Source organism: Oryctolagus cuniculus, chromosome 21, assembly GCF_051225735.1.
Source record: "Oryctolagus cuniculus isolate XC-2025 breed Fujian yellow rabbit chromosome 21, ASM5122573v1, whole genome shotgun sequence".
Classification (NCBI taxonomy): domain Eukaryota; kingdom Metazoa; phylum Chordata; class Mammalia; order Lagomorpha; family Leporidae; genus Oryctolagus; species Oryctolagus cuniculus.
The window spans coordinates 20324355-20348312 of record NC_142887.1 but is presented as its reverse complement, the minus strand read 5'-3'; the positions used below and the strand labels follow the sequence as shown (position 1 = coordinate 20348312).

The window sequence follows — 23958 nt, the reverse complement described above, 5'->3', positions numbered from 1 at the left end:
GCTTTGGGTATGAAGTGGGCCCTCCTTATTTAGGAGGGGCCAGCTGTCTGTGTTGACAGCTGCCAAGGGCGCCAGCTTTTACTGGAGCTCTGAAGTGAGCAGATGGCTTTCAGAATTTGTGAGGGTGGCAAGACCTAGGGCCGGATGGTGTGGGTGCTTCTAGGAAGCGAAAGCATCATTGAGAGTCCCCTGGGGGAGCGTTCTGGGGGAGGCTCACCTGGCCCATCCTCCCTTCCTCTTCTCTGAGCTCCTATCTAAGACAGCAGTTCCACTGCTGCTGACCCTCAGATGGCCCCGAAGGGTTCCGGTGTTCTGTGCACTTCCCAGCTTTTGGGGTGCACATTGGAACGTTTGTGAATGGAGTTAATGGTCATAAGGGCAACAACTTGATTCAGGTTTTTTTTTTGACAGGCAGAGTTAGAAAGTGAGAGAGAGACAGAAAGAAAGGTCTTCCTTCCATTGGTTCACCCCCAAATGGCTGCTATGGCTGGCATGCTGCACCGATCCGAAGCTAGGAGCCAGGTGCTTCCTCTTGGTCTCCCATGCAGGTGCAGGGCCCAAGCACTTGGGCCATCCTCTACTGCCTTCCCGGGCCGCAGCAGAAAGCTGCACTGGAAGAGGAGCAATCGGGACAGAATCCGGTGCCCCGACCGGGACTAGAACCTGGGGTGCTGGTGCCACAGGCAGAGAATTAGCCTAGTGAGCTACGGCACTGGCCAATTCAGTTTTTTTTTTTTTTTTTTTTTTTTAAGATTTATTTATCAGTCAGAATTACAGAGGGGGAGAGAGAGAGATCGAGAGATCTTCCCTCTGCTGGCTCATTCCCCAAATGCTGGGATGGCTGGAGTTTTGGCCAGGTCAAAGCCAGGAGCCTCGTCCAGGTCTCCCACTTTGGTGTAGAGGTCTAAGCACTTGGCCCATCCTCTGCTGCTTTCCCAGGCACATTAGCAGGGAGCTGGATTGGAAGTGAAGCAGCTGGGACTTGAACCGGCGCCCATATGGAATGCTGGTGCTGCAGGTGGTGGCTTAACCCGCTGTGCCACAGCGCTGGCACCTGATTCAGTTGATTTTCTCAAAGTAAAAGCAACTGCATTGGCCCTGTCCGCTCTCTATAATTGGGAGCCAAGCACTGGTGATGCTCATTTCACAGCTGATTGCCTGCAAGTCAGGCACAGGCTTGTGTTCCCTGGCAAACTGGGGCACTCTGTATCCTCCTGCTCGGAAACACGGGGCAAGTGGGAACAGCATTTACAGAAGGAGCAGGACTGCCTGCTTGTTGTTCAGTAGAATAAGTGCCTGGTGAGATGGTGGCTGTCTACTGAAGGAACATGTAGGCGACAGGGTTGGAGAGTCTAGGCCAGCCATCTCTGTCTGCTTTAGTTGGTTGGTTTGGTACATACAGTGGAGCCTCTTTCTTCTCATGGTTCCTGTCTCACCTCTCTATTCTTGTGGTTGCTGAGGAGCCACTGATCTGCCTGTGCCCTGAAGCAAAAAACCTAGGCCCCTCCTCCCTCTTGTCCAGATAAGGGGCCGGCAGGGCGCTGTGGCTCAACCCGTTAATGCCCTGGCCTGAAGCGCCGGCATCCCATATAGGCGCCGATTCAAGACCAGGCTGCTCTGCTTCCGATCCAGCTCTCTGCTGTGGCCTAGGAAGGCAGTGAAGAATGTCCCAAGTCCTTGGGGCCCTGCAACCCGCGTGGGAGACCTGGAGGAAGCTCCTGGCTTCAGATCATTGCAGCTCCGGCCATTGCGGCCGATTGGGGAGTGAACCATTGGATGGAAGACCTCTCTCTGCCTCTCATCGGTCTGTGTAACTCTGACTTTCAAATAAATAAATCTTTAAAAGAAAAAAAAAGAAGACGACTGTATGTGGGCCAGTGCTGTGATCTGCAGTGCCAGCATCCCATATAGGTACCAGTTCAAGTCCCAGCTGCTCTGCTTCCAATCCAGCTCCCTGCTAATGCCCCTGGGAAAGCAGCGGAGGATGGCCCAAGTTCTTGGGCCCCCTGCATCCACGTAGGAGACCTGGAGAAAGCTCTTGGCTCCTGGCTGCTGGCCTCAGACTGGCCCAACTCCGGCCGTTGCAGCTTTTTAGGGAGTGAACCAGCAAATGGACGATCTCTCTGTCTGTCTCAGCCTCTCTAACTCTGACTTTCAAATAACTAAATAAACCTTTAAGAAAAAAAAACTGCACCAGTGAGGTCAGGGGTCAGTGCCTGGGCCAGCCCCTTCTCGCACCCTGATGCTCTGATGGGACCATCAATACTACAGAGTTGGCCCACTGGCTCTGTGGGTTCTGGCTCCATGGATTCCACCAACTGCAGATTGTGCACCACGTAGTTAGCCCTGCAGTGGCTGTGTCTGTACTGAACATGTACACCTTTTTCCTTGTCGTCATTCCCTAAACAATACAGTATCACAACATTAACAGAACATGTACGTCATGTTAGTCATTGAGAATTGGTGTGATGCGTGTGGGAAGATGTGTATAGGTTCTATGCAGATACCATGCTCTCATATTTTGGTGTCCTCGGGGGTCCTGGCACCAGCCCCCTGTGGATACCGAGGGATGACTGTGAACACAGCACAGGGGGAAGTTGCCTTTGTACAGCAGTAAGGTGCAGGGGCTTGGCAGCCCGCCGAATTCCGGAGCTCATCAGTGGTTCAGTGGCACCCCAGCGGCCTTCCTGTTTGGATTCCTGCAGGGGCTCTGGGGACTGGCACCATGGAAGCGAAGGGTGGTGACAGGTGGGGTGAGGGGTGGCTGCTGAAAGCAATTGTTGCTCTCCCCGTGGGATGTCCTGGGAAGAGCATGGGTGATTTTGCTGTCCGTGTGGGGAACTCAGCCTGCCTGTGGGGTGTGATCACTGTGTGGTTATGGGCCTCTGAATCCTAACCTGTACCGTGGGGTTGTGAGGCTGGACTCATAGCAGATGGCCCAGAAGGGTTATTTCACACTTCTCCTTACTCCACTCCCACCCTGAGCTTTCCTGGCCCTGCAGCCCTGACTCTAGTCCCTTTCTGGCTTTCTGCTGGGCCCAGGGCCCCTGTGGCAGGAGCAGAGGCTGCGCTTGCCTGGCCTGTTCCTCTGGGAGTTTCTGTGGAGCCTGAGCCGTTGCTTCTCTTGTCACGAACCTGGGTTCATGGCCACAGAGCTCTGAGCTGTGATTTCCCGGCAAGCACAGGGACGGGGGAAGCCGGGAGCTTCTCGCGTGCGTGCTCTGCCCTTGCTAGGCAGTGAATTGAGGCTTCTGGGCTCAGCTGATGTTCTCCAAGGAGGACTTGGAATGAACCCGAGGCACAGGGGGTGAGGTCAGTGGTTTGCTCAGCAAGAAGGCCAGAGTCGGTGACGACCTGTCACAGCTCCCAGGATCCCTGGCTGTGGTCCCTGGCTCTGGCTCCTCCCCTTCCCGTCCTCAAGGGAGGTGAAAATCAGTGATGCGGATTTATTTACTGAGTGTGTCCTCTGTGTCAGAGTGGGAGGCCCACGTTTATTTTATCCCCAGCCTGCATGATGGCTTTCACATGTTTTCTCGACCATTCCTCACCATGTGCTCTGTGTAAACTGAAGCCCAGTGTGATCTAGCAGTTTGTCACTTGGGCTAGTGAGTGGTGGGCTTGAACCCATCTGCCTCTGTTGGGAGGCTCGTTCTTTTCACACCACCACACTGCTATGCCAGGGGCTGCACAAAGAGCTGAGCAAGTGTCCCAGCCCCCAGTGACACCAGAGCAGCCAAATCTGCGGTGTGGACAGGGGTGGCTTTATGTGTGGACAGTGGGGGCTTTGTGGTGCTGCTTAAAATCGCCCACCAGAGTCCCCAAGTGCCTGTGGGAAAAGTCTCTGAATCTCTTTATCTCACCATTCACTTGGATCTCGCGTTTGACTCCATTATGTAGCCTTGCTTGTTTTGATTTAAGGCACTGATGTAAGTTTCTTGCTCTTCAGTAAATGTGGTCCTGGGAAGGTATTTGGGGTTTATCCCCAGGTGGCTTCCTGAACCCCTGGCTCCATCTGTCCCCTGGGGGTAAGGCCATTATTCCCTCCCACCACCACCAAGATGATGGCACATTCCGTGCTGTGAATGGCTCACAGCTGGGGGAAGGAGGGGAGGGGTTTCATTTGACTGGAGAGGCGGGATACAGAGAGTGGCTGAGGAGGTGGTAAAGTCTGGTTTGGGGCCATGTTCTGAGAGTCTGAAGACCATAGTGCCACCCTTAGGCTGGTAGGCAGAGAGAAGCCGTTGAGGGTGATACCGTGACTCTGCCCCAGCTCGGCTGTCACTCATCCAGGTCCTCCATGAGAGGTCTGCAGGGGACTGTGGGAAGTCCCTCCCATAGAGAGCCTGAAGTCCAGTGGGAGTGGTGCACACAAGCTGAGGGTGTCGCTGAGAAGGGCTAGATTGTGACAGTGCAGAGCAAACAGCTGTGAGTGAGTCCAAGAAGCTCTGGATGCCAGTTGGCACTGTTGTTTGCGTGTGGTGAGAAGACAGGCATATGAGGATGGGGAGAGTCCCGGAGAAGGAGGAACTGATGCGGCTTGGTGACCTATTAACATGTGGGAGCTAGGAGAGGGCCGAGCTGCTGTAGGTGCTGGCGGAAGGAGAATGGGGAAGCTGGGCAGGCGAGAGCTGACTGGGGAAATGGCCCCAGCTGCCTGAGAAAAGGGGAAGTGCTGGCCCCTCCTGCGGGCCTCTGGGGCTGGACGGTGCTCATTCGGATCGGATAACTAGTGCCCTGGAACCCCTAGACATTGTGCAAATGCTGCAGCTCATCCCGGGACCAGGCAAACTTTTGAACTTTTGGTTCGGGTCTCTGTGGGACAGATGACTCACTCTGAGCCCCTCCTAACCTCTGTTGGTGATTAGCGGGGTGAGAGGCCAGGAGCCGCCCTGCTCTCCAGCAGATCCACTTGCCTGGAAGAGCTGAGATTGCAGCAGTGGAGTGGATCGGAGTGGAGTGGATTTGGAACAGCTGAGGAAGGGCATTTCCAGCACATGAGTCTCCTGGGGTCGGGCTGTCTTTGTACGTGGATCTGTGTTTTCTGTGGGATGGGCCTGGAGTGGGGCCCTAGACTTGACCTTAAAAGGTCCAGAGTCTCTGGGGGATGAGATCTGATGAGTGAAATGTGTTCTTGGGGCCGGCAGCATGAGCAAAGGCACCACCTCTTCTCACCTGCTACTGCTGTGGCTTCCTAGAGCCTGATGGGGTGTTGGGGTTGGGAAGGTGGGGGAGCTGCAGCAGCCAGAGGCCAGTGGGTCCAGCCTGAGTGCTGAGTGCATAGTGCAGACGGGGCCTAGCACAGTTGGGCTTTTGCCTGGAGCTCAGGGTGACCTCCGGAATTGCCTTTCAGCTTTTATTCTCTCCGATCTCCAGTTACCTGTGCTCTGTGACCTTGGGCAAAAGCCAGACACCCAATACGGTGGAAAGTGAACCTATCTACACACTCTCTGCAAGGAAGGGCTCCCGGACAAACAGGAAACAGGCTCCAGCGGCTGGCAGGAAGCCCAGGGAAGACCCGCCCTATCCAAAGGATCACCTCCTCCCCTCCATGGGCAGATTAGGAAACTCTGGGCCCTTCCCTCCTGGTGTTCTGTGTGTGCCCCCAGCTCACACTTCCTTTAGGGCTGGGAGAGTAAAATGGCAGTTCCTGTTGGGCGAGGCATGAGTCAGCGGAAGGAGATTTGGTGGCTGAGTGTTCATGCCCTCCAGGCATGGCTGTTAAATATTTAAATGACACTATGGTATTGATCACTTGGCGTCCATCCCCTTGGGGAGAGCAGTTCCTGCCTGGGATTCGGATAATAGTAGTGTCTTGGATTTAGACAAACTCCCCAAGAACTCAGAGGGCTGTATAAATCTGCCCCACAGTTGTCTTATTTCCTCCTTGGAGCTCACTGTCAGGAATGGGGACAATCTGAGTTTTGCCCATTTTACTGACGGAGAAGACATCCAGAGAGGTTACGCGTTCCCTCCGTTGATGGCACCTAGCTACCAGGCCTGGAATCTCGGCATCTGGAGTCCTGCTCACACGGGCTGTTTGCTCTGCCCGCTTAGCCCTTCCCTGCCTTCTTCCATAGCCCTTCTGCCACCACTTTTCATTCTAGCTGCTGAGGACATGGCCTGGAGCAAGGCCCCTGTCCTCTGAGCTGAGGAGACAGTTGACTAGAACCGGGATTGGCAGGGAGGGCCTGTAGGAGACTGAGTTCCTAGCCCGTGTCCAGGTCCCTGGGCTGGGTGGGGGCAGGGCAGGCCTGGCCTGATTGTGGATTGGCTCTTACTGGCCAGGATCTTCCTTTCCTCTGAGGACAAGGACTGTTATCAGGATAAATATACCCGGCTCCCCATTCCTGGGGAGTTACTCACCAAGGAAAAGCACCCCGCTGCGGATTAGATTACCTCTGCTCTAACTGCTCTCGTGCTCCAGCCTGGGGGAGGGGATGGGGACTTGGAGCCCTGGGAAGGGGAGACCCACCCTCTCGGTCCTCCCCTTCCTGATTGAGAAGCGTCTCACCGAAGGGGCTGAGATGAGACCATCGCTGAGCAGGTCCCGATGTTTATATAGCTCCTTCTTTAGGAAGGGCTGAGCCCTGCTCTCCACTTGCATCTCTGAGCCTACCAGCCTGTTTGACACTCTGGGCCACCAAGGCTGCTCAGGTTGCCAGCAGGGACCTGAAACCTCTGTGCCCAAGAGGATTAGATTGGCCACAAAGCCAGGCTTCTCTGGACCCTCTTGGTTCAGGGGCTGGTGGAGCTGGTGTTTTCCCTGGGGTACGTGTATTAGATGGCAGACAGGGACGGCTGCCCCTGTGGCAGCACCCTGTTGCCTGTGCCAGAGCCTCCAGGGCTGTGATCGCAGCTTCTTCCTCGTGCCTGGTGGTTCCTAGGGAAGCCGGCCAGCCCTGGCCTGGGGCGAGCAGAGCTGAGTGAAGGTGGCCTGCCGCGGGAAGGGGGAGAGCTGCCTTGCACAGAGCTTGTGCTTGCTGTGGGCCTCTTTTCAGCCAGGCCGCAGAATACCAGGCAGGTCCAGGTGGAGTTTTCCTGGGCCCCAGGGCATGGTGGCGAGGGACCCAGGCAGGGGAGTCTGTGGGCTCTGGGGAGGGACAAGAAAGCTGCCTCAGTGACCCCCTTCGTCCCACCTGTGGATCTGGCAGTGAAGTCCTGGTGGGGAAGTTTCTCCCACCAGCTTTCTTTTTGCCAGAATGGTGCCCCTTCTGCCAGTTGGGGGCGAGGCTGCAGCTCCTTTGCCCTGGGGTAGGATGGAGTGGGAGGCGTTTTCTCTGGAAGGGAGCCCCTGACTGCTTTGCAACTCCAGTTTACTGGCCAGGCGCTCTGTTCCACCTTGCTCCGGAAGCACTTTGTATCTGTTCATCATTTAATCCTAATCCTCTGAATAAAATGGTGGGGTTCCCAATGGGCAACAAGGAAACTGAGGCAGAAGAGAAGTGAAGCAGTCTGCTGGGCAGTTCTGAGTCTTGCAAGTCAGAATTCCCTGTGCAAGAAGTAGCAGCCAGAGTCTGCGGAGCCTGAGATGAGAGACTGGAGCAGCCTGGGTCCTCCTCTCACACATGCACACTTGCACCGCCCTGGATGGACCTTTATCTCATGGCTCTTGGCGCCCGTCCAGCTGCAGCCTCTGGTCTTGACAGTCCTTATCACATAGTGAGACGTGGCCAGGTTTGTGAAGGAGCCTTGAGTTGTTTCTCCACTGTACGTGGGGGTGGAAGGATTTGGTTAATTTTCTTTAACTCATTGTTGTGCCACGTGTCAGCCTGGCTCGCCAGGGTGTGGCCTGGGGAACAAGCTCCCCCTCCCCTATGCCTGTGGGCTGGGAACCTGAGGGGTTCAGCTGCCACCTGTGCTCTGGAATGCAGATGGGCTGGCCCCTCAGGCCCCACCTTCTTGGATGGCAGACCTAAGGATTATTCTAGTTTAATAGCTGGGGCCCAGGGAAGGATCTCACCCTCCTGGTCCAGCCCCCATGTACTGTAGCTGCCCAGCCACCTGCATTGGGGTTTCTTCCCAACCTAAAGTCACTGCTGCCTGATCTATTGCAGCTGCAGGGTTGAGACAGGGGCACCCAGGGGTGCTTTGTTTGCAGAGAGGGTACTGAATGGGAGGATGTGCATTGGTTGTGGTCTCCAGGGCCCTGTGAGCTGCTTGAGTCACATCTCCAAATGACAGTTCAGGCACAGTCCCAGGGTCTTGGCACCCATGCCACCTCACGCTCTTTCTAAGCAGCCTGCTCCATCCTTCCAGCTCAGCCAGGTTCTCTAGGAATTGAAACTACTGCACAGGGCCTGGGGGCTCCCAGGTCTTCCCCAGCTCTCTGGAAAATTGCTGGCTTGAGGTTGCCTGTGGTTTCTCTTCAGTGGCAGGCGGCTGTCGGGTCAATGGTGCCCTCTAGTGGACAGCGACAGGCAGTCTGCACCTCTGCACCCCTTCCTTACCAGGGCCACCTCTGTGGCCTTTGTCCCTGGCTTGCTGGGGACTTTGGCCTCAGCCTCTAGAGAGCCCCCCCCCCCCCCATGTAGCATGGGCTCTCCCAGGGACTCTTGCTGTCCCTGTCTGAATGCCAGTGCCTGGGCCTGGGTCAGCTAGCCCAGAAAGGCACCAAGTCTGCGGAGTGCAGAAAGGGGATGGGAGGGCCAGGGGGAGCTTCCTCCCATAGGGTGACTTGGGTCTGAGGGTGGAGCCAGAACCTTAACGGAGTGATGTGAAGAAGTTTGAGGGCTTCCTTTGCTCGAATGAGGGCTCACTCCTGGATTCTTCCAGGCAGAGTATCTGGAATCTGACCTCCTGGCAGGTGGGAACGGAGGATTGTTCCTGGTTTGCAGGGTACAAGTGAATACATTTTTCTCTGAAGAGGGGCACCTTCCTTGGGGGGTACAACAGAGGGAATCTCTGCTCCTGGGGTATTTTGAGCAAGGTGAAAGGCCATTGCTGTATCTGAAAACTGGGGGAACCGGATGGAATAGAGCCCTCCCTGCTCGTGGACTCCTTTGTATAACCCTGGGCTGGGTGTACTTGGCCAGGGGAGGAGTTTGTCAGCTTGCGGGGAGACTTTGGCCCTTAACCATTGTGCAGCCTGTGGGGAAACAGCAGGTGTTTGCAGCCGTCGGAGTCTGAAGCAGAGCTCGGAGCCTGCTCCTGGGCTGCCTCCCGTGTCCCTGGCTCTCTTCCTTGAGGAGTTTGCGAGAAGGTGTTTCGGGGGATAGTGTCACCAAAACACGTCCCAGTCACCAGGCAAGGATGAAGAAGGGTAGGGAGACACTGTAGCTTCTGTAGGTATTTGTTGGGGTTCTTCTCTCTCTCTGACAACAGTTTGTGGAAAACTGGGGGGAAAGTAGTGTGTCTTATCCCTAACAGCTACCCATGCTATGCTTGTTAACTTTATTGCTTTACTTTTCTCCTCAAGGTTGTCCTTTTCATGTCTAGCCTAGAATCCACCCAGAAAGATTTAGGAGGAAAACTCAGGCTTTGGATCCTACCCTGTCCTCTTTGGAGGAAGATCTTTTTCTGGATTTTTGTTTGTTTGTTTTTAGGATTGATTTATTTATTTCTTTGAAAGAGTTACAGAGGAGAGGAGAGGCAGAGAGAGAGTGAGCAAGAGTGTGAGAGCGAGTGATATATTCTTCCATCTGCTGTTTCACTCCCTAAATGGCTGCAATAGTCATGCCTCGGCCAGGCTGAAGCCAGGAGCCAGGAGCTTCTTCCAGGTCTCCCACATGGGTGCAGGGACCCAAGGATCTGAGCCATGTTCCACTGCTTTCCCAGGCACGTTAGTAGGGAGCTGGATAGGAAATGGAGCAGCTGGGATGCTGGCATAGCTGGCAGCAGCTTTTACCTGCTATGCCACAGTGCTAGCCCCAGTAAATTAAAAATTAAAAAACAAATTGCAGTCATAAAATAGAATCCAGTCTGTCAGCCAATCAGCCAAACTTGGACTCGCACATGGGTGAGGGCGGAGGTTGTCCGATGGAGTGGGCAGGGAAGATTAACCATTTGTCTCACTGAATGTTGGTAGCCAGAGAGGCCTGAGCTCAGAGCCCAGCTTGGTTACTGCAGCTGGCCTTGGCTGTGGGGAAGGACTCTGAATCTGAGTTTTACTGTCTGTCTGGTATTCTAAGGAGGCATGCAGTAGTGCAGGGGAAGCTCGCAGTACCTGGTAGGCATTCGGGCTTAGCTGCTGCTCCTGCCATCCCTTCCAGAATTGCGCTAGTTGCCTGCTTTGGGGGGCATTTCCTGTGGTTTTTCCCAGCTGGCTCTACCCAGAGTGGAGAAGAGGGCACCTCGCCCCTGCTGGGCTGGGCCCGGAGGGAAAAGGGAAGCTGTGTGAAACCAAGCAGCAGGTGTGGCCCTGCAAGGGCCACTGGGATTGGCTGTGGACACTGGTTCCTTTTCCGCAGTTACCTAGACACATATCAACTCCCTCTGGTTCCTGTTTGCTGGAGGCAGGAAGCCAGACCTCCGCCACAGGACCTGGAGTGGGAGGGTGCTGCAGGAAGCGACCTTCCTCGGAAGTCAGGAATTTCCTTGGAAGTCAGACCGGGACCTTGGGTTCCAGAGATCAGAACAGGCTTTCCCTCTGACCATCTGACCAGGAGCCTGGGGTAGGTGTGGAGGCCTGGCGGGAGGGATCAGGGCAGGCAGCTGGGAGAAGGTCTGGCCCCGTGAATGGAGGCCTGGGTGGGGGCTTTGCCTCCCTCTTCCTTCCAGGGAGTGAGGGTGTGGGCCATGAGGAAGGATCCGACCAGCAGCTTTAAGGCTTGCACCTCCAACATTCAAGAAGTTGAACTTTTAAAATACAGGATCACCTTTGGGACACAATAGCCTCTTGCAGGCTGGGTTTTGGGGGTTCGGGGCTTTTAAGGAGACAGAAGTCCTGCCACTCACTGGCTTTGCTACCTGGGGCAAGTCCCCTTCCTCTCCAAGCCCACCTTCCTCTTCTCTAAAGGGTGGGTCACAGTTAGGATGCACTGAGACCACGTATGCAACGCGCTTCGTATGATGCCTTGAATGGTACTAAACATAGCCATCCTCTTTGGATGATTACGATCCCAAAGGCCAGGACATCGTGGGGAGCTGCGAGTGAGCAAGTTTGGGAGCATGGCAGGAATGAGGGCGTGGCATCTGGGGCCAGGCTGTCAGCGCTGTAGTTCTGTTGAGGGTCCCAGGAAGGGAGGGGGGAGGGGTCAATGGTTCCACCCGGGCCCTCTGGCTGTACCCATCTAGGGAAACTCCGGGCCCCTACTTGGCTGCTGGCTGCCTGGGTAATGGAAGCTTACACTCGAGGGCCAGTTCCGTTCCCTTGCTGCTGTTAAAAGCAGAATAGGAGCCTACGAGCCTGTGGGGCCGGGCTGCTTGCCAGGCTGCAGCAGAAACAGCGAGCAGAGCAGTCTTGCCCCTGGCCACTATGCCAGCCATATTCCAGCCCCTACCTCCCCACACACCTCACTCCATAGCCTGGAACCTAGCAAAGAGCCCGCAGCCTCGGGTTGTGCTCCCACCTGCTCAGGATGGCAGGTCCCACCCCAGGTGTTCCCTCCGGTCCCAGGGCTGAGAAAGTGTGAATTCTTGGAAGCTAAGTAAGGGCCTGGCACTGCCCGTCCCCTCCCCATGACGTGGGGCCCCTCCCTCCCACTCTCTCCTCCGTGCCCTGAGGAGTCAGAGTTCCAGGCAGGCATTTCTCACTCACGCCAGCCAGCTGCACAGCCGTGTCGGGAGGGAGCAGGGGGCCAGGCGCCTGCCACCCGGAGGTAGGCAAGTTCCAAGGGGCAGCCCAGAGGTAAGCCTCCCAGCGCCTCCTGTCTTGGGCTGCAGAGAAGAGGTCAGCTTTGGGAGCCATTCTTGTCGGGGCTGGGCTGGGCTGGCAGTTTCCTGTCCTGAGGCCGGTCATTTCTCTCCTGGGTGGGGCAGGTGCTCAGAAGACATTAACTCCTGTGGCGCGGGCAGGCGGGGCACTGCCAGCAGAGTTCCCAGGATCCTCGGCTCTTACCTGCTTCCTGTGCTTTCTCTGCAGACGCCCTGCTAGCAGACTTGGAGTCTACCACCTCCCACATCTCCAAACGGCCTGTGTTCCTGTCCGAGGAGCCCCCTTACTCCTACCCAACTGGAAACCATACCTACCAGGAGATTGCTGTGCCGCCCCCTGTCCCCCCACCCCCGTCCAGCGAGGCCCTCAATGGTGCAGTCCTTGACCCCTTAGACCAGTGGCAGCCCAGCGGCTCCCGATTCATCCACCAGCAGGTAAGGTGGGGCCAGGGGCCAGGAAGCCTCCTGGGGTCTGGGGGCAACAGGAGTTTGTTTGGCAAGGGTGTGGGGTGCCCATGGAGGAGTAGGATCAGCACCAGGCTGTCGCCAACCAGATGCTGCTCTTCCCACCCACCACGTGAAGGGGGCAGTGACCAAGTATTAATCACCAGTATCCCAGTCAGACTGTGGAAATTCCCTGGTGAGACTGCTGAGAGCAGGAGCTTCCTGGGAGTGACTCGGGCTGCTCCTGTCCCCTCTGAGCATTCTTGTTCCTGCAGCCGCCATCCCCATCGCCCGTGTACGGCTCCAGTGCCAAAACTTCTGGTGCCTCCAACCCCCAGGACGGCGTTGGTTCCCCGTGTTCTCGAGTAGGTGAAGAGGAACACGTCTACAGGTACAGCCTCAGCCCCTCCCCAGCACCTCTCCTCCGGCTCTGGAACTCAGGTCCCTGGCCAGTGCTGGCCTCCCAGGGTTTTGCCTCCAGGGCATTGGTTAAACCCGCAGATGGCCTTAAGGCTCCTGGCCAGCTCATGCGCCTGTTGCCTGGCCTGTCTACCTTGTCACTGCCATCTCTGTGTCCTGCCCAGGCAGGAACTGGAGTAGTGGAGGAACTGGAGCAAGACTTCCTTCCTCCTCTCTTCTTACCACATCCCTTCCCTATCCTCTGTCCTCTTGGTGGGGGAGACTTTACTTCCTCCCTTATTCTCCTTGAGAATTTGGGGACCTTCAAGCCAGTGCAAGGCCACGGTGTATCTGTCACTGTCTTGTCTTTGCTTCCCAAAGCTTCCCCAACAAGCAGAAGTCGGCTGAGCCTTCACCCACTGTGATGAGCTCCTCCTTGGGCAGCAACCTTTCTGAACTTGACCGCTTGCTGCTGGAACTGAATGCTGTGCAGCATAACCCCCCAGGCTTTCCTGCAGGTAGGACTGGGGCCCCGGGGCAGGGGTCTGTCAGACCCTACAGCCCACCTGTTAGCTTCTGTATCCCCAGAGGGCTCTGGGACTAAGTGGTCTTTTTCTTTCTCTCTCCTCAAGATGAGACCAACTCCAGCCCTCCATTGCCCGGGGCCCTGAGTCCCCACTATGGCATCCCGGAGAACAACAGCCCTCTGGGGGGCAAAGCCGGGCCGATGACAAAGGAAAAACCTAAACGGAATGGGAACCGGGGCCTGGAGGATGTGAGGCCCAGTGTGGAGAGCCTCTTGGATGAACTGGAGAGCTCCGTGCCCAGCCCCGTGTGAGTGTTCATGGGGCTCTGCCCAGCCTGGGGAGGGGAGGGTCTTGCCTTGACAGTCCATGGCCTCCAGTGTCCATCATCTTAGCCCTGCTGTCACCCATTCCTGCAAATGCCTATCTTTTAGTATAGAAGTATATAGTGTAGTATAGTATAGATCCACACAGACACCATCCCTGCCTTCAGCCAGCCACTGTCAGTTGGAAAAAGACAGACCTGGTTGCCGATAACTCATTGGTGGTTAGCACAGCCTTTGGAGCCATGTAATGGTGTTCAAATCTTGACTCTGCCAAACTCTAAAGTCTTAGTTATGGGGTCTGGGGAAATGGGATTATGGGGATAAGACCATCTTCCCAGTAGGGGTGAGACTACATCACATGGAAAGAGCTTGGTTTCTGGCTCATGGCACCCGGTGCACACGCAGTGCTTAGTGAAGTCCAGCTCTCACTGGAGCTGTTGTGTTGCTGTAACAGTCTCACACCTGCACGCAACGTGGAGGAGGACACACATAGGGTGCTTGGGCTGTTTGACAGGTGAGCTCTCACCTGGGCCAGGAGGCCGGAGGAGGATTCCTGGGAAAGGGGCCATTGAAACCTCTGTCCTTTCTCCCAAGTCAGCTCTTCTTGGGGTGCTGGCCCCTTGGCTTACAGCCCCTTCCCAGTGATGAGTCTCCAGGGAAGATTAGGCAGCGTGGGCTTCCCCAGGGTTGGAGGCAGCAGGACCCCAGTGCCCGAGCTCAGGTGTTGGGCTGAGCTCCTGTGAAGCCTGTGGCTGGGCTCGGTCCCTCACTGATGCCATGCCTGCCCTGCAGCCCTGCCATCACTGTGAACCAGGGGGAGATGAGCAGCCCGCAGCGAGTCACGTCCAGCCAGCAGCAGACACGCATCTCGGCCTCCTCTGCCACCAGGGAGCTGGACGAGCTGATGGCCTCCTTGTCGGATTTTAAGGTGCCAAGTGGACCCCTCCACCTTCCTGCCCTAAACTGCCCTCCCCCCAATCTTCTCCCTTACCTCAGGATGAGAGTGCCTCAGTGTTCAGGTGCCTCGTCCCTGAGCCGGGGCCCCTGCAATGCCCTGGCCTTGCCAGGATTCCAGGATGCAGGGCAGGGAGGCCAGGCCAGTCTGTGTGTGTTGTTGGGGGGGGGGGGGGGGTTGGAGTGGCTGTGAGTGGCTGTGGCCGACAGTGAAGGCAGAGAAGCACTCAGCTGGGACATTCCTTCCTCCCTATGCACTCCCAGGCACCCAGGTCCAGGGGATCAGGAGGCTGGGATTCTGGACAAAGGGCCCTGTTGTTGGTGGCTGTTTGGTGGGGGAGGGTGTGCTCTGCTAGGCCATGGGAGCCCGTGTCTGAGAGGTCACTGGCCCTAGAGTCCCATCTCCTCCCACGCTGGCCGCTGGCCGTCTTCAACACATCTTTCTTTCTGCCTCTGGCCTCCCTCACTAGATTGCCTCCAGCCTTTCTCCCTCTTCCTCAGCATTCCCACAGGCGCACTGTGTGGGAAACCTAACCGGTCAGGCCACTCAGTGGGCCAGCCCTGCCTGAGGTGCCCCTTCCCCCCGCCTTGCGGGCCTTTCTGGGCCTGCCAGGCTGTGATGTTTTATTTAGAGCATGTGGAGCCTTGGTGGGGATTGATATTGACAGGCCTCTCCTGCAGTTGCTGACTCTACCCTTCCACGTGGTCAGCTGGAGACTCTGAGGCACGACCTGGGGAACATGAGAAAGGCAGCGAGCAGCGGTGCATTCTCGGCCCTGATGCCTCCCTTCGGCTTGGGGTTCACGGTGGGCGGGACAGTGGCTGAGAGTAGGAGGTGGAGCCTGGGCTCACGACCTTAGTGCTGAGGCTCCAGCTCTAAGCCAGCGGTTCTGGGCAGCCGCAGTCAGAAGCAAGTAAATTGGATTTAGGCATTGGCCTAGGGCTGTAAAGGCTATAGCTGCTTTCTGGATTATTATTATTTTTTTAAGATTTATTTATTTGAAAAACAGTGACAAAGGGACACACAGAGATCTTCCATCCACTAGTTCATTCCCCAAATGGCTGCAATGGCTGGGGTAGCTGGGGACCCAGAACTCCATCCAGATCTCCCACGTGGGTTACAGAGGCCCAAGTACTTGGACCATCTTCTTCTGCTTTCCTTGTCTCATTAGGAGGGAGCTGGGTAGGAAGTGGAGCAGCCGGAACTTGAACTGTTACACTCTTGTCCACCTCACCTTAGGCTCTTCTCCCTTACCTACCGAGAGCGCCCGCAAGTGTGGCTTAGTGGCTGCTTTCTGTTACTTGGGTTTCATGAGGCCCATGGATGGGAAGCCCAGAAAGGCCTCTTTTGGGGTCTGGCTGTTCTTCAGGGGTCAGTCCCCAGGCTTCAGCTTTGCAGCCACCTGGGTCAGTGTAAATGGTGGCTCTCAGAGCCTAAGGCCGAGCCCGCCCCTTGCTGGGAACATCCTGCCTCACTTCTCCCCCTTTCTCTCTCCTCGCCCCTCTGCCTTTGTCTTCCTCTTCCTGCAGACCAGCTCCTCCACTGTGGCCCTGAGCTCCCTGGGGCCCAGCTCAGCTCCGTCCTCACACCATACCCTTCCCCCTACTCCTTCTCCTCTTCCTGTGCCATCTGCCTCCAGATCCTCCTTCCCAGGCCAGGACCACACCCAGGAGGTCCTCTGCACTGAGCAACACGGTCGGGGCCATCTGCCTTCTGGGGCTCCCAGCTGGCTTGATTTGGCTGGCCTTGGGGTAACTCCTGATTCCCCCAACTCAAGGCCTCCCTCTGCAGAGGGATCCCTGGGGCCGTTTGGTGCCGAGAGCCAAGTTCGAGTCAGGAGGGACCTATTGAAACCCACACATGAGCTCTGTGGGGCTCTGTCCTGCCACACTCCACCCACTGCTAGGAGTGCAGATTCCCTGGAGTTTGGAGACCCCCGGGGGCCACTGGCTAACCCTGTGTGTCCAGAGAAGGCCATGGATGCCAGTGGGGTGTGGCCATGGGCTTTGGAGATGTCTAGGCCCAAGACCACCCGCGGAGCTGCTTGCAGCTTCCAGGAAGTAACTGAGCCAGCTGTTGTGGCCATGGACCGACAGGCCATCTTCCCAGACACCTGGAGTCTCACAGAGGAGTGTGGCCAACAGAAGCAGAGGGTGAGGACACAACCCAGGGGGCTGGGGAGCAGCTGCCCTCCCCCTGTCGACGAGGAGCAGTTGGGTGGCAAGGTGCCCAAGTGGGTAAGCCTGGTTGGACCATCCCAGGAACCTGAGACCCCAAGGATCCCAAAGGGCACCACTGGAGAGACTGCTGAGGCCAGGAAGGATCAATCGGAGCTTCCACACGCCACGGTCCTGGGCACACCCAGCGCCACGGGGAGGATTTCCACCTCTGGCCAGGCAGGCGCCAGCTCGCACAGCTGCTAGGCATGGCCCCGTGCGGGTTGAGTGTAGGCCACTCCTTGCTAACTGCATGCAGCCTCTCACTCCGCCCACGTCTGCTTGGACAGAAAATGCTCCGATAACCATGGCCTGCAACCCTGATGACCAGCACTTGGCAGTGGTTCCTCTGGGGCCCGCAGAGCTCCCTGGACCCTAGTGTTCTCTCTGTGACCACCCATCTCCTGCTTCTTGAAGCCTTTTCCCTCGAGATGAGCTGCCTAGCACAGTCTGTGTGTGAAATGAATGGTTCAAAGCATGGATTTTGGAACCAGACACAAGCCACACCTCCAGCACTTGCTACCTGTGTGATCTTGGAGAACCTTCCCAGCCTCAGTTTTCCCATCTTTAAACTGGGGTAGTAATGGCCCATTTTCCTCCAAGGTTGTCTAGAAGATTAAATGAGATGATTTTCTGGAAAATTTTTAGGGCACAGCACTTGGCTCCTCAGTAAGCCACATCTGATGTTATTGCTTGGTTTTTGCTTGATCAAAACTTTATGCCTTTAACATAAGCAAAGCAACAGAAAAGAAAAAACAGTGTGAACAAGTAGGTTATAATACAAGCAAGGGAGAATTCTGTTGTCCTGTCTAGAGCACCTACCTATTATCCTCTGTGGTAATTCTTGGAATAACCTTGTGAGGAAAGCCAAGAAGATAACTGTTACCCCATTTTACAGATGCAGAAGCTGAGACCCCTGGAAGTTAAGTTTCCTGGGGCTGGGAGCTGACTTGGCGATGAATGCTGGGCCAGAGGTATCTCTTGTAGCCTGAGCTCCTGGGCCAGTTTGGCCGCTCTCTGCCTCCACCTGCTCAGCTTAGCTCTTCCTTGCCCTTCTCCCTTGGTGCCTGAGTGTGGGCTGAGCAGCGCTGTGCCCAAGCCCAGAGTGGGACTGTGACAGCTTCCCTTCCCCCCCAGATCCGTTCTGTGATCAGGAGGAGCCGGGAGACAGGCCACGCACACCCCATGTCCCGGGAGCCTTCCCCTCGCCGCCGGCTGGACCCTGCGACCCTGAGCAGGACCCCATCCCAGGAGCGTCTCATCGCAGAGCTGCAGGGTCGGCTGGGCATCCAGCCGGAGGCAGAGGAGGCAGCAGGGGCCCCCGCCCAGGACTGGCTGACTGAGGGCATCGTCATCACCGTGCAGCCACGCGGGAGGCAGGCTGGGGGGCAGCTTGTAGAGAAGGTAGCCAGGAGATGCTGAGGGCTAGACCAGGCTGGGGCGGCAGTGTTCCCCAGCCCCAGTGCTGGCTGGAAGGGACACTGGGGGTGACTAGGGCGGGCTCCTGCATCATGCGGCCTTGTACGGTGGTGCGAGAGTGGGAAGGGCCAGGGAGAGCCTGGGGACGTCACCTTTCTGCCCCCTGTGCTCGCCGAGCTGCTTCCCTCTTCCTCATCTCTCCCTTCTTTCTCCTTCCTAGGTTGTCTTCCCTCCTGGCTCTCCCATCCCCCTGAGAAGAACCACCTCTGTCCTGGCTTCTCCTCCTTCTGTCCCTTTGCACCAGCATCACCAAGACACCTCGGCCTGCAGCTCTTCTCCCCTGCCCAGCCTGCCTCCTCCTTCCCCTCTGGGGCTCTCCGCCTGTACCTATGGTTCTCCTGGGGTCCAGAGTGCAAGGGCAGAGCCCCAGGGCGATGTGCAGGGCCCCAGCCCCCCCACGCCTGCACCTCACAGTGTGAGGTCCGTGGGCTGCCAGACCGATGAGGACCCGCTCTTCCCCCCGATGCAGGCAGGCCTCCCGGGGTCCCCAGCTCCAGGTGTACCTGTTTGTCCCTTGTCCTGATGCCTGGGCTATGCCCCCACTCAATGTACACACACAGAAACACACACACAGACATTGTCTCTGAGCCCACAGCCCTGATGAAGTAGCCAGAGTCCCTTAGGACTTGACCCTGGACCCCATTGAATCTGATGTCCAGGCCCCAGCCCTTGGGAATCCAGCTGCCCCCTTGCTTTAGTGGGGCCTCCCCTCTGCCTGCCCTTCCCCCACTGTCTGGGACCTGCGTCAGGCTGTCATCTGAGAGGCTCCCAGAAAGGAAATCAGAAACTCACGCTCTCCCCTGGCAGCCCAGTACTTGCTGACTTTACTGACTCCACTCACCTCCCCTTCTGGGGGTCCCAGGCCTGCGGTGGGCTTTACCTCCCTCCCTGACTGCATCTCGCCCTGGGTTGGTCGGTCTGTCTGTCTGTCTGTCTGTCTGTCTCTCTCTCTCTCTCTCTCTCTCGGGGCTGTTTCACTCTAGATCTTTCCTCCTGGTTTTAGTTCTGCCAGTGGGGGAAACATCTTCTTACCTATCCTGAATCCCCTCGTGTGCAACAGCCCAATGACAAGGTCCTGTTCTTTCCTGTTTAATTAAATTTCTTCTTATCTCCTCCCCTATCTAAGATCCAAGGCCTGGAACAAAGAGTGGACGGAGAGCTGTGCTGGGCGGCCAGTTGGCCTCCGAACGGCCGGCAGAGCAGTCCGGAAGGGCAAGACGAGGGAGGGGTCAGTGACAGGGCTGGGCACTCAGTTTTCTGCTTGTTGTATTCCCCTGGACGGTGCAGCCTGGTGCCATCAGCCCTTTGACTTCTGGGAGCCCCCCAACCATTAGGATGCCCTGCCAATGTCATTCCTGCCTTAAGGGAAGGCTCTCCAGTCCCCCAGAGTCAAGTCCTTTTTGCTATAGTCACTCATCTGGTAAACGAAATGGGCTACCCCAAGCCTCAGAAGTCCTGACTTGTCCCTGTTTCCACAGTTCATGGCCCAGGGAAAGACGGGGAGCAGCTCACCCCCTGGGGGACCCCCAAAGCCCGGGAGCCAGCTGGACAGCATGCTGGGGAGCCTGCAGTCTGACTTGAACAAGCTGGGCGTTGCCACAGTTGCCAAAGGGGTCTGCGGGGCCTGCAAGAAGCCTATTGCCGGGCAGGTGATGACGGGGAGAGAAAGAGGAGGGAGTGGGCAGTAGGCCGGGGACTTTTGCCCCTCTGGGTGGTGGGCTCCGTGGTAGGCCACAGCCCTAAGCCACCTTCTGTCTTCCTCCTCAGGTTGTGACCGCCATGGGGAAGACGTGGCACCCCGAGCACTTCGTCTGCACTCACTGCCAGGAGGAGATCGGATCCCGGAACTTCTTTGAGCGGGACGGACAGCCCTACTGTGAAAAGGACTATCACAACCTCTTCTCCCCACGCTGCTACTACTGCAACGGGCCCATCCTGGATGTGAGTGCCCGCCCTGCAGCACCCAGGGACAGCGGTGGCATCCGTAGTGCAGGCCCTGCTCCCACACTGGCTCTTCCATCTGCGTGGTAGCTCTCGGAGGGTGCAGGTGCTGCCTTGGGAGGCTTGAAGCGGTCATGTCCCATGCCGAAGTCTCACTGCCGGGAAGCAGCGGGTTGGGAGTCAGAGGGCCCGGTCCACAGATAGATGGAGTCAAATGCTGGCTGTCTCACCCTCCTGCTGTGTGATGTTAGGGAAGTGCCAGCCTCTCTGAGCCCGTGTTCCTTCTCTTAGAAAACTGGAGTCACATGGAACCTATGCTCTCGACCCCATGTGAAGAGTAAAGGCGAGAGAGTCTAGCATGTTGTATCCTCCAGTGAATCTGAGGGTTTCATGATATGCATAGCTGTTGGGAGAGGCCCTGGTCTTGAGAGTGCTTTTCTCTTTCCTTGGCTGTGAGCCTGGGGAGGGGTGGGGAGGACAGCCTGCCTGTGAGTCTTGGCCATGACCCCACACTTTGCTTTCACAGAAAGTGGTGACAGCCCTTGACCGGACGTGGCACCCTGAGCACTTCTTCTGTGCCCAGTGTGGAGCTTTCTTTGGTCCTGAAGGTACTGACCGGTGGGCTGACTCAAGCTCCTGGGGGCGGGCTGGGAGGCAGGGCTGGGAGGCCCTGCTGAGGTTGTAGGCCCTCACTCTGCCCCTGAACTCCCTTTGCTCAGGGTTCCACGAGAAAGACGGCAAGGCCTACTGCCGGAAGGATTACTTCGACATGTTTGCGCCCAAGTGCGGCGGCTGCGCCCGGGCCATCCTGGAGAACTACATCTCGGCCCTCAACACCCTGTGGCACCCCGAGTGCTTTGTGTGCCGGGTAAGGAGCCTCCTCTGCGTCTGGGTTGGGGGAGGGCTGGAGCAGTCAGTGCGGGAGAAGCGTCTCCCTTGTGGTACTCTTCGCGTCCAGTGTGGAGGCCCCCGAGAGGTGACCAGCAGGAGGTACATTCCCCAAGTCCAGCAGGTCCTGAGCAGGGCTCGTACTGATGCTGAGACAGACTAGGAGCCAGGCAGACATGTCATCTGTCGTAGTCCAGTGCCGAGGGCCTGGGCCCGAGTGTGAGTCGTGTGAGACAGCGTAGGTATTGGGCAGGCAGTTTGCAAAGTGCATCTTGGTGGGCAGTGAAGCCCACAGACTCTGCAGCGGGCTCTCTGGACTGGGTTCGCTGGGGAAACACTGTTCCGTGCGGGACTTCTCAGAACTTTTTAGTCCTAAACATGGATGCAAATCTCCAAGTGCAAATCTAGCAGCGGGAGCTGAGTACAGACCCTTGTTTTCAGTGTCAGGGATTCCGGGAGCACTGTCACAGCCACCTGGGTAGGTGCCCAGAAGTCAGACTCACATGTGAGCCCAGGCTGTGCAGTTCAGGAGCCGGGTGACCCAGGGCAACCTCACTGGTACGCCTCAGTTGCCATCTGTGTTGGAAGAACTAAATGAGCACATAGCACAGCACTCGGCACCCAGGGGCTGATTAGCAAGTGGGAGTCACTGCGAGTGGGACAGCCAGGACCGTCTCTTGCCCCTGTCCTGCCGGCCAGGGCCCCAGCCAGGATGGACAGCCCCTGAGCCCCCGCCCCTGTCTTCTGCCTGGCAGGAGTGCTTCACGCCGTTTGTCAACGGCAGCTTCTTTGAGCACGACGGGCAGCCGTACTGTGAGGTGCACTACCACGAGCGGCGCGGCTCGCTGTGCTCCGGCTGCCAGAAGCCCATCACGGGCCGCTGCATCACCGCCATGGCCAAGAAGTTCCACCCCGAGCACTTCGTCTGTGCCTTCTGCCTCAAGCAGCTCAACAAGGGCACCTTCAAGGAGCAGAACGACAAGCCCTACTGTCAGAACTGCTTCCTCAAGCTCTTCTGCTAGGCCCGCCTGGCCATCGCCCCCAGCCCAGCATCCCCGACTGCTACTGTGACCCAGAGACCTCGCCCAGGGGTGAGGGGCGAACGACCGTGACTGGAACTGGAACGCTCATCCTCAGCTGGGGCAGGATGGGAGGAGCCAGGAGGGCGCCTGCCTGCCTCTCCTTGCCCCTGCCGGGACCTCTGGGCCTCCTTCTTCCTCCTGTGGAGCTCCCCAGGTGCCCACCCTGCACCCCTCCCGGAGGTGGAGGTTGGGGCCCATCCTACACCACATGCCGTCCCCATGGACCGGCCTGGCTAGGCCAGCACCCCACACTGGAGCCATCTCTTACTTGTATTTTGGTAGTGGAGTTGGAGCAGGGGGTGGCAGGCAGGGTCAGATGGGGCATCTCTTTATCCTTGTCTGCCCCTCACCCCAACCTGACTATCCTGGTGAGAGTGTTGGGGGATCCCCAGCTCTCTCCAGACAATGCCAGCATCGATCCATCCCTCCAGGGCTGGAAGCGCCCACGGAGCCACGGGAGGTTCCTCGTGTCCTTCCCGCCCTTCTGTCTCCCCAGGCCGGGGTGACTGCTCCCCACCTCCCTGTGCCCTTTTGTAACTGCTCTGGTCCTACTGAGAAAGGCCTGTCCAGCAATAATAACATTTTATAGCCACTCCCTCTGTCCTGGGACGGCCGGCGTGAGGTGGGAGCACCGGCAGTCCTGGACACTGTATCTGCCGACTTTGATAGATTTCTACACTGAGGTTTGAATTCTTAATCTCCCGAGTTGCTTTTACTTCTCTATACAAAATGATTTTGAAGAGATTTTAAAGATGTTCCCTTTTGTAGTCTCCTCCTTGTCCACCGCCACTGGGCCCGTCGGCACCGGGGCTCTGGATTGGGAGTTTGCTTTGTACTGAGGGCTTGGGGTGGGGAAGCAGTTTGTATTTTATTTTTTCTTAGCACAAGCAGGTGAACTTGGGAGCAGCTCTGCACCTCCCCTTCTTTGCCTTCACAGCTCACCAGGACTGTTTTATAAACTGCTGTATTTTGAAACCCTTTCTGTAACTGCCCGGGCCAGTGAGCTCTTGGCTAAAGCTGGCCTCAGGGTGCCTGGCCCTTTGGGACCTGAACTTCTGAACCTCATCTGTCCTATTCCTGGGGGAAGGGAAGGGAGGCACACCCTGGTGGGCTGCTCCCTGTGCGAGTAAGCCGCGAGGAGCATCCGCTCCCCCATGGATGCTGTGGCCGCAAGGAGAACCCCCAGCAGTCACTCCCGGCCCCCTCACCACCTCTGGGCTCTTGTGCGTCCTCAGCAGAGCTGGAGTCTGATTTTGACTTTAAAGATCACAAGGCTCTCTTGGGTCTTGGTTCCACTGGGGCTTCCCTCCCTGGAGTCTGGGTAGGGGTTTCTCCCCTTTTACAGGTGAGGCCGGCTCTCAGCTGGTCGGTCTGAGGAGCAGGTCCCAGGTAGTTGTTGCACAGGGGCCTGATGGGATTTGGGGCAGAGGGAAAGGACCCCACTGGAGGCACAGAAAGCCCCCAGAGCTGTCCTTCCCACAGCTGAAGCAGGAGCAGCCAGGCCCAGGCTTCTTGGTCAAAGGAAAGAGACCCCGGAGGGTCTACAGTGGGGAGATGCAGACCAAACCATGAGTCTCGAGCAGAGGCTGAGTGCACGGGGGTCTCGGGAGACACTGCCTCCTTTGTGGCCGAGGTGTGGGGAGGTGAGCTTGGTTCCCCCAAAGGTCGGCTGTCTCCACTTCCACCCGCGGGCCTTACGCTCTGTTTACAGTGACCCATCCTGGGCCCTTCCCCGAGAGGGGCTGGGGCTTCTGTGCTCTATCCCCCCCACCCCGAGTCAATGGTTACCTGATGATTTGACTTCAATCTTTTTATCCTGTGTAAACTTCTAATCTGGCTTTTCCCATTTCAATTCTTGTGATGTATGCCAATAAAGTTTGCCATTATTTTCAA

At 57.1% G+C, this 23958-nt stretch overlaps 1 protein-coding gene across 11 annotated transcripts in view; it reads left to right on the top strand.

Moving 5' to 3' along the window:
* PXN (paxillin) overlaps window positions 1-23958 on the top strand; it is a 51037-nt gene extending 27079 nt beyond the window's left edge. The window contains exons 2-16 of one of the 11 annotated variants that reach the window (XR_016227244.1): window positions 12020-12246; window positions 12531-12646; window positions 13036-13172; window positions 13287-13488; window positions 14297-14432; window positions 15989-16612; window positions 16721-16855; window positions 17813-18051; window positions 18315-18623; window positions 19281-19382; window positions 19633-19803; window positions 19922-20095; window positions 20622-20703; window positions 20815-20963; window positions 21739-23958. Coding sequence is in view for 10 of the 11 variants with exons in the window: in XM_051826855.3 (XP_051682815.3) it covers window positions 12020-12246; window positions 12531-12646; window positions 13036-13172; window positions 13287-13488; window positions 14297-14432; window positions 15989-16855; window positions 17813-18079; window positions 18315-18623; window positions 19281-19382; window positions 19633-19803; window positions 19922-20095; window positions 20622-20703; window positions 20815-20963; window positions 21739-22005 (3206 nt within the window). In the remaining variant the exon portion in view is untranslated. Of the gene's footprint in view, window positions 1-11688; window positions 11757-12019; window positions 12247-12530; window positions 12647-13035; window positions 13173-13286; window positions 13489-14296; window positions 14433-15988; window positions 16856-17573; window positions 17650-17812; window positions 18080-18314; window positions 18697-19280; window positions 19383-19632; window positions 19804-19921; window positions 20096-20621; window positions 20704-20814; window positions 20964-21738 lie in introns of those variants that run through there. The other 10 variants (XM_070065990.2, XM_070065993.2, XM_017349575.4 and 7 more) reach the window with 10 other exon arrangements.